General features: G+C 44.3%; 1 protein-coding gene across 1 annotated transcript in view; it reads left to right on the top strand.

The window, feature by feature from the left end:
• Nucleotides 1-283: 283 nt before the first annotated feature.
• SLC16A2 (solute carrier family 16, member 2 (thyroid hormone transporter)) overlaps nucleotides 284-7,810 on the top strand; it is a gene marked incomplete at its 5' end in the record, with an annotated part of 12,826 nt that continues 5,299 nt past the window's right edge. The window contains 3 exons of the mRNA XM_006755007.2: nucleotides 284-428; nucleotides 3,757-4,207; nucleotides 5,172-5,315. Coding sequence (XP_006755070.1) covers nucleotides 284-428; nucleotides 3,757-4,207; nucleotides 5,172-5,315 — 740 coding nt within the window. The remainder of the gene's footprint in view (nucleotides 429-3,756; nucleotides 4,208-5,171; nucleotides 5,316-7,810) is intronic.

Here is a 7,810-nt window from a genome sequence, read left to right on the forward strand (position 1 = left end):
GTGGTGGCTAGTTATACTTCATCATAGACTTGATCTTTAAGCCCCCGCCCCAGCTCTGAAGTTCTGGGTGTATTTATAAACTAGACTCTTATTTCTCACATTGCCCTGCTATAGGTACTTTGAAAATCGTCTAATCTCTCTGGCCAATAGGGAGTAGCTAGCTGGCAGTGTAGGCCAATGCAATGCTCCCTGTGTAAGGTCAGAGAAGAAGACTTGAGATACCAGTCATACTACCAGGTACCACATTAAGCTAAGGTATTTTTGTACTTGTTTTTTTCTGCAGCATGGGTAGGAGCCCTCTCAATGGGCATGATCTTCTTCTGTTCTCCCATTGTGAGTATATTTACTGATCGTTTGGGCTGCCGAATCACAGCAACTGCAGGGGCTGCCGTCGCTTTCATTGGCCTCCATACCAGCTCTTTCACCAGGTAAGGTTAGGAGTTGCTGGTCAATTGCCCAAGCCTAAGGGTTGGCTTCTCTCTGGACTTCAATTAGGGACACTTTTCTCATTGCAGACTCTCCTATGGTCCTCTCTATGCTGAGTCCTTATTTTCCAATAGGATTCATCTAGGTAGGATTCCCTGTGCCCAAAGAGGACCAAAGAGTTCAAAAGTGGTGGGAGTAGTCTAAGTTTGGGAGTTCATACAGCTGGGCCCATGTCCAGTTTTGGCCACTGAATGGCTATGGAACACTTGAGGAGTACCATTCCTCTCTCTGGGCCTCAATTTCTATATTGGTAACATGAAAGGATTAGACCAGATGGTGTTTTCACATCTCTTCCAACTCTTCCATTTTATTCTTCTTCAATGTACCACACATCTCATGACCTCATCAGCCTTTTTGGGAATGAGCTTTTAGAGAAAGCTCATGTGGACACCAATCATTATAGGATTCCTGAGAGTGTGGAATCCAAGGCTGTTTAGCATTTCTGGCCCCTTTCAAGATATTTTGGCTGAAAATGCATAGACAGTTTGGGACAGATAAGATTCATGTCTTGGGTATTAAAATGAATATTTAGCAGCATCCCCAACTGAGTACAAACCTAGTACCCAGCTAGACCAAAGTTAGAGTCAAATTCTGGTCCCATTGACAAAACTCAGTAGTGTCATTCAAGGAGCAAGTTACAGGTTCATTTTCTATTTCCTTTCTACCAGCCTTGCAGAAGCATATCTGTAGTTGAGGGGAGAAGTGAAAATCCTCCACTACAGACTGAGAAATATGGGATTCCTAAAGAATGTCATCAACTTTCTGCCAAAGCCACTTTGGAAGTTATGGTACCTCCTACTTGCAATCTGCTGAGCTTGTGTAGGAAGATGCTGTCCTGAAGATACAGTTAACTTAGAGATTTGCTTTCTGAGCTTGGCTCCCCAGAGTAGGATCATGGTTATGTTCTCTAGTCCTAGGGTTCCACTCACATCAAAGAATTATAATCCTGTTCTGCCACAATTGGACCCTTTGAGGATGATCCAGCTTAATGACTTAAGCATTTCTGGCTGCCAAGCCTACCCTGCAGCAGAGCTTGGATATGTCCTGCAATGGTTTCTTGGCTCCATCCCATCTAGTTCAGACAGAGGGGAAAATCATGTCCTACCTGAAACCTGCTCAGCCCTCCCAAGGAGGCAGTTCCAAACCTTTTTGGAACCCCTCCAATTGTTGGCCTCTTTTGCCCTCAGCAAGTTGGTGTCTGGCTCCTTGTGGGGAAGAGCTTAGGCCTCATAAGCAGCTCCAGTCTCAGCACTACACAAAAGAGGCCTGTTTTTTAAGGCTGAGCATAGCAAAGTGTAAACAAATTAGCAACATACGGATCTCATTTACCTTCCAATCCACATAAGCTGTTACAGATGGTGAAGGAGCTCAGATGTGTTTTCTTCTGGCACTCTTCTTTAGGCACATTGGAGTAAGCGTTCTGTTTTCCAGCCCTTAAGCCACTCCCCCAACCCTTTTGCCTTTTCTGTAAGAACATCTTCAGAGCCAAGAAATATTCTGGATGGCTTCACATCCAGTGGAAAATTGTTCTGTTTGTGGCTAGGGCTCCAAGTCATCCTTCCTGTTGTCTGAATTAGGGCTCTGAGTTCCTTTGGATGGTGTGAGGTAGAGAGGAATGCAGGCAGGTATGGGGAGAACTTGGCAAGCTTATTTAGGGGCCTCCTGCCTTGAGCACAGCTAAAAATAGATCTATCACCTAGCACCCTGGACTGAACCTCATGCTTTGCCCCCATTGTCCTTCACTCTGAAGGTCTAGCTCCTGTCCCTTAGACAAGACCCCTGGCCCAGACCATCCCAATGAGTCACTAGAATCTCATGGAAGCAGGCCTCAAAGAATGACAAAAGAGGAGCAGTTGGCTTAGCTATGTATTCCAAGTGGAAGCAATCCTTTTGAAATCAAAGCCCTTGTCATATCTGGTGAATGCAAATAGATGGAAAGTATTGGTAATAATAGCTGTGGTTTGAATCATGCACGCTAACACCACATCATCTCTACAGCATAGGCACAGTCCATTAGTATAAGGACTGATATCTATGGGGAGGAACTACCTGACTATGGAGAATATTAGGTAATTAAATTGTCAGGTAAAAACTATTATACAATATGTGGAAGCTAAAAAAACTGACAAGATTCCTCACTAGGTTGTGCCAATATTTTGGGGTGGGGGGGGGCAGATAGCTGGCCAAACTAAACTTCACATGGCCTTTTCCCTGCTGACAGAGATTTATGGCCATCACAGGGGTTAAGAATTTTAAGCCAGAACGTGTCTTACTTTGTGAGACCCATAACTTTTTTCAGACTCCATTTCCCATCAAGCAGCCAGGCTACTCTGGGAAGCTAACCCATACCATGTCTAGAAACAGAAGCCAGGCTCTTAAAATTAAAGGGACTTTTTACCTCAGGATCCCCATGCACAGTGGTTGGCAAACTCATTAGTCAACAGAGTCAAATATCAACAGTACAACGATTGAAATTTCTTTTGAGAGCCAAATTTTTTAAACTTAAACTATATAGGTAGGTACATTGTTATTAACTTAATTAGGGTACTCCTAAGGCTTAGAAAGAGCCACACTCAAGGGGCCAAAGAGCCACATGTGGCTCGCGAGCCACAGTTTGCCGACCACAGCTCATGCAGATCACCTAGGGCCTGGAGTAAAGGGTCTTGGGATATTCAGACTTTGAGCAGGGTTGGGGATGGGCTGTCTCTCAGGAGGCCACCAGCTATTCTCTGAAATATTAAGGGCTCTGAGCATGGAGAAAGACACTAAATAGTCCTATGGAGGGTCTTAACCTTCCAGGATCTTGGGCCCTTACAGACCTTTGTTGTTACTTTGGATAAAGCTTTGGCTACCAGCCTACCACGCTGTCTAGGTGAGCAGTAGGTAAAACTGTTTTAAGTCACTGACTTATTCCTTATAGCCCCATCATCCAGCCTTTGCATAGGCTGGTTCTGACTTTGTTTTGAACAATCATCTTTGATTGGGTGCTATGAATCAAAATATAATCACACAGACCTGGAGTCAAGTCCAAGCTTTTCTGACCCCATTATGCTACTTTGGGTCAATTACTTTAGTTCTCTGAACCTCTGTCTCCCCATCTGCAAAATGAGGACCAGAAGGTCCTGTCCTTTGTCTGTTCTGAGGGTCAGTGTTAAGTGGGGCTGTGGGTTAATGGTGGGGGGCATGCAGGTCTCAGGAGGGTGAAGGGAAAGGGGCAGGTGGATTTGCTGGTCAGGCTGCTGAGGATAGCTCTTGGTGTCTCTCCCACAGCTCACTAAGCCTGCGTTACTTCACCTATGGGATTCTCTTTGGTTGTGGCTGTTCCTTCGCCTTTCAGCCATCTCTCGTCATCCTGGGCCACTACTTCCAACGTCGTCTGGGTCTGGCCAATGGTGTAGTGTCTGCTGGGAGTAGCATCTTCTCCATATCCTTCCCCCTTCTCATCAAAATGCTGGGGGCTAAGATAAAGCTTGCCCAAACCTTCCAGGTGCTGAGTACCTTCATGTTTATTCTTACGCTGCTTTCCCTCACCTACCGGCCCCTCCTGCCCAGCTCTCAAGACACCCCAAGCAAGAGAGGTGTCCACACCCTGTGCCAATGCTTTCTGGCTCAACTCAGGAAGTACTTCAACATGCGAGTGTTCCGTCAACGTACCTACCGCATCTGGGCCTTTGGGATTGCTGCTGCTGCCCTTGGTTACTTCGTTCCCTACGTACACCTGGTGAGGAATACCAGGGTGGCACCCACCCTATTTTGTCCCAAGAATCTGCCCTTCACCTGTCTGAAGTGCCAGAAGGTAGGGGTGAAGGATATTGAAAGGACAGAATGGAGACCTTTGGGAAAAAAGACAAACAGTACTTGGAGAGGCTCAGAGTGGAAAAGAGCACAGGTTGAGGGAAGATCTCAATGGGAAATAGGGGGAATTCCTTAGGGGAAGGTCCATGCCTGTGGTTTCTCCCACTGGTAAGTCAAGATAGATTTTCAGGAGAAGATAAGTATTACTAGGATTCAGGGGACTGGCCCAGATGACTCAAGGAGAGGATTTTCTAAAAGTGTGTTCTATGGAATGCTGGTCTTTGTGGTCAAATAATTTTGTTAAGAAATAACATATATTAGATCTCTTCAGCTTCGAATTGTATAGCAATCTTTTAAGGGTACTGAAAATACCTGCAGTAAATAAATCCTTCAGCTTTATTTAACCAGCATCTACCCAACTTATATGGCCAAAGAACTGTCACTTGTAGTCCAGTTATCTTTCATAGACCTCATGTTTCTTAAAACACACTTTTAGAAGTGTTACTCTAAAGTTGGTGGATCCTTCTCCCCTGGTGACCTACTGTTTCCCTGGTCTGTCAGTTCCGGGTCAGGGAATAGGGAGGTTGTAGAAGAATCATTGGTTTTCTCAGTTGTTAAGGCTGAATTCTTTCCTGCCAGGACTTGGAGATACCCACTCACCTCAGCTGTTGTTCAAAAGCCCAGGATCTAGAGAACCAGGAGATATATAGCCTTTTAAACTCTTAGAAGCAGCCAGGGAATTTGCCCTAGAGCTGGGGCTACAAGGAAGGAAGTTCTTGTCATGGTCCAGACAAGTAAGCAGTTGAGGGTTCTGGATATGCCAATAGCTAACCAGTCAGCTCCTCTTTTTTCTCCTGTCCTTGGTGGGGGGTTTGTGATATGCTTTTCAGATGAAGTATGTGGAAGAGGAGTTCTTGGAAATCAAGCAGACCTGGGTGCTCTTGGTGTGTATTGGGGCTACCTCAGGCCTCGGGCGCCTTGTATCAGGCCGTGTCAGTGACTCCATTCCTGGACTTAAGAAGATCTACTTGCAGGTGAGTGTGGCCATGCTGTCCACTGTGGGGAATAACACTTTGCCACAGATGATAGGTTATCCCCACTTTTTAGGATAAAATGGTAGGTTGTGTCATTGCTGCACCCTGGGCCTCAGCTCTGACACCAGCTTGTTGTACAACATGGGAAAGTCAATAAAATTATCTGACCCTCAGTTTCCCTTGCTTTCAAATGAATGCAATCATCCTTCTTTTTACTCTTTCATCAATATTGAGAACAATATAAATGGAACCTTGAAGACCATTTTCAAGGAAACATTTATTACTAATGGCTCTCTCATCTGAAAGAGGGAAAGTGAGGCCAGGAGTTAGATGTTGCCCCCAATGAGGGGTGATCTCATAGCTACCCTACACTCTCTTGGAGGGTCTTGGGCATCTGTGTCTCTCTCCTCTAGACTCTATACCCAGTGTCTCTCTCCTCTAGCTTAGGCCCAGGCCCATCACCTCTTATATTTCCAGAGATACTTGGCACCAAGCCCTAGCTGTTAAATGTCATCCTCCTTTTTTTATTTATTGATTGACTTTTAGAGAGAGAAGAAAAGAGAAAGAGAGATTTGTTATTCCACTTATTTATTCATTGGTTGATTCTTGTATGTGCCCTGACTGGGGATCGAACCTTCAACCTTGGTGTATCAGGACGATGCTCTAACCAACTGAGCTAGCCAGCCAGGGCCTAAATGCCATCCTCTTGATTGACACAAAAAAGTACCAGAAAAGGTCAGATCACTCCCCTTCTCTAAGCCTCACTTTCTTCATTTATGCAGTGAGAATAATTATTGTTCCTATCCCACCTCACAGGTGAGGATTAAAAAAAATCTAGGTGTGACCCAGTTTTGAGAAGTCAAAAAAATATTACAGCCATGAAAGTTTTTAATCCTTCTGACAGTGACATAAATAGCCTCATATTGTGGCAAGTAGACTCATGGATATTCAAGAGGCCACTTTCTGTGTGAACTGGGCTCTGGTCTGGTTGGAATAGACTACTGCTCAAGTTGTCTATCTTTGTCTATAGAAATATTGCCTTTATGATGTGGTTCATGCTTTTTGCTCCTGTAGCTGGGTTTACTAGAAGGTACCTAAGTATGAAACCCTGTGGAAGGGTAATGGCAGTCCCAGAAAACATGTTATCACCATCAGGAAGTGGTTGAGTTCTGACTCCCCTGAGGAAGCCCTAAAATCATTTTTTCAAAGGGCCCTAACTACACTCACAGCAGGTGTTTCTTTGTCTTCTGACAGACTGAAGTCTTTTCCTAAATACCATCAGATGTCCTGGACAAGGTTTCCTATTGTATTTAACTCTGTGTTCGGTTTTCCAGAACTGGTTAATCTGCTTTATCAGAGCTAGGGGTGCCCTTATGATTCATCCAGTCCAATCTCTCATACTGATGGAGAAACTGAGGAAACAACTTAAGATAGTAGTAGCAGAGCTGAACTCCTATGTTATGCCCTTTTCATATTCCACTTTACTCTAAGTGATGGAAGGAAAAGCCAAGTCCCAGAGATGATAAAAAACTTGACCACAGTCAAACCAAAAGCCTATAATTAAGATAAGGAAATTATGAAAATTTGAATTCCTGTGCAAATATCAGCAAGTGACTTATCTGGGTATAGTTTTACATGGGAGTATGTGTGGCTTTTCCAGCCTCTTCTACATGACACCCCTGCATGTCTTTCCTGTAAGTATCAGCAGCTCCAAGATTCCAAAGGTTAGTGAAAATCAGGGTAAGCTATCACTGGGCCTAGACTTTATCTCGATGAGAGGCACTAAGTAGCCCTGCCTAGCCACATAGCTCAGTTGTCACCACAGTCCCTAGGAGAGTGGTAGGGCATGAGCAGCTTTTGCTTTCTATTGTGCAGATTTAGTTCCAATGGAGGCAGAGGCAAGATAATCAGAAGCAGAACTAGACTTAGGGCCAGTGCTTCTGCTGACCACTTCCTCTATCCACCACCTCTCTCTCTCCCTTTGCAATCTTATTTGACCCATTTTATCACTTAGAGTAATATCAAACAATTTTAGAGCATTGTAGCTGAAACTATCAACTCCCCCATTTCATAAGTGAGGAACTGAGGCCCAGAGAGGGAAAGTGATTTGTCCAAACTCATCCTGCTGTTGTCTCAGGCTAAGAGTACAAAACAATGGATAAACTTCTTTCTCTTGAGTTACTCAAAATACTCCATCAGAGGAATTTGCTCCCCTTCTTTTTCCCTGGGTACTGGACTGGGAGAGGAAAGGAGTATATACATAGCTTCAAGTGTTCTGAAGAGCCATCCTCTAGCCAGTGGTTCTCAACCTTCCTAATGCCGCGACCCTTTAATACAGTTGCTCATGTTGTGGTGACCCCTAACCATAAAATTATTATTTTTTTTAAATATATTTTATTGATTTTTACAGAGAGGAAGGGAGAGAGAGATAGAAAGTTAGAAACATCGAAGAGAGAGAAACATCGATCAGCTGCCTCCTGCACATCCCATTCTGG

Source organism: Myotis davidii, unplaced genomic scaffold (assembly GCF_000327345.1).
Source record: "Myotis davidii unplaced genomic scaffold, ASM32734v1 scaffold2773, whole genome shotgun sequence".
Classification (NCBI taxonomy): Eukaryota; Metazoa; Chordata; class Mammalia; order Chiroptera; family Vespertilionidae; genus Myotis; species Myotis davidii.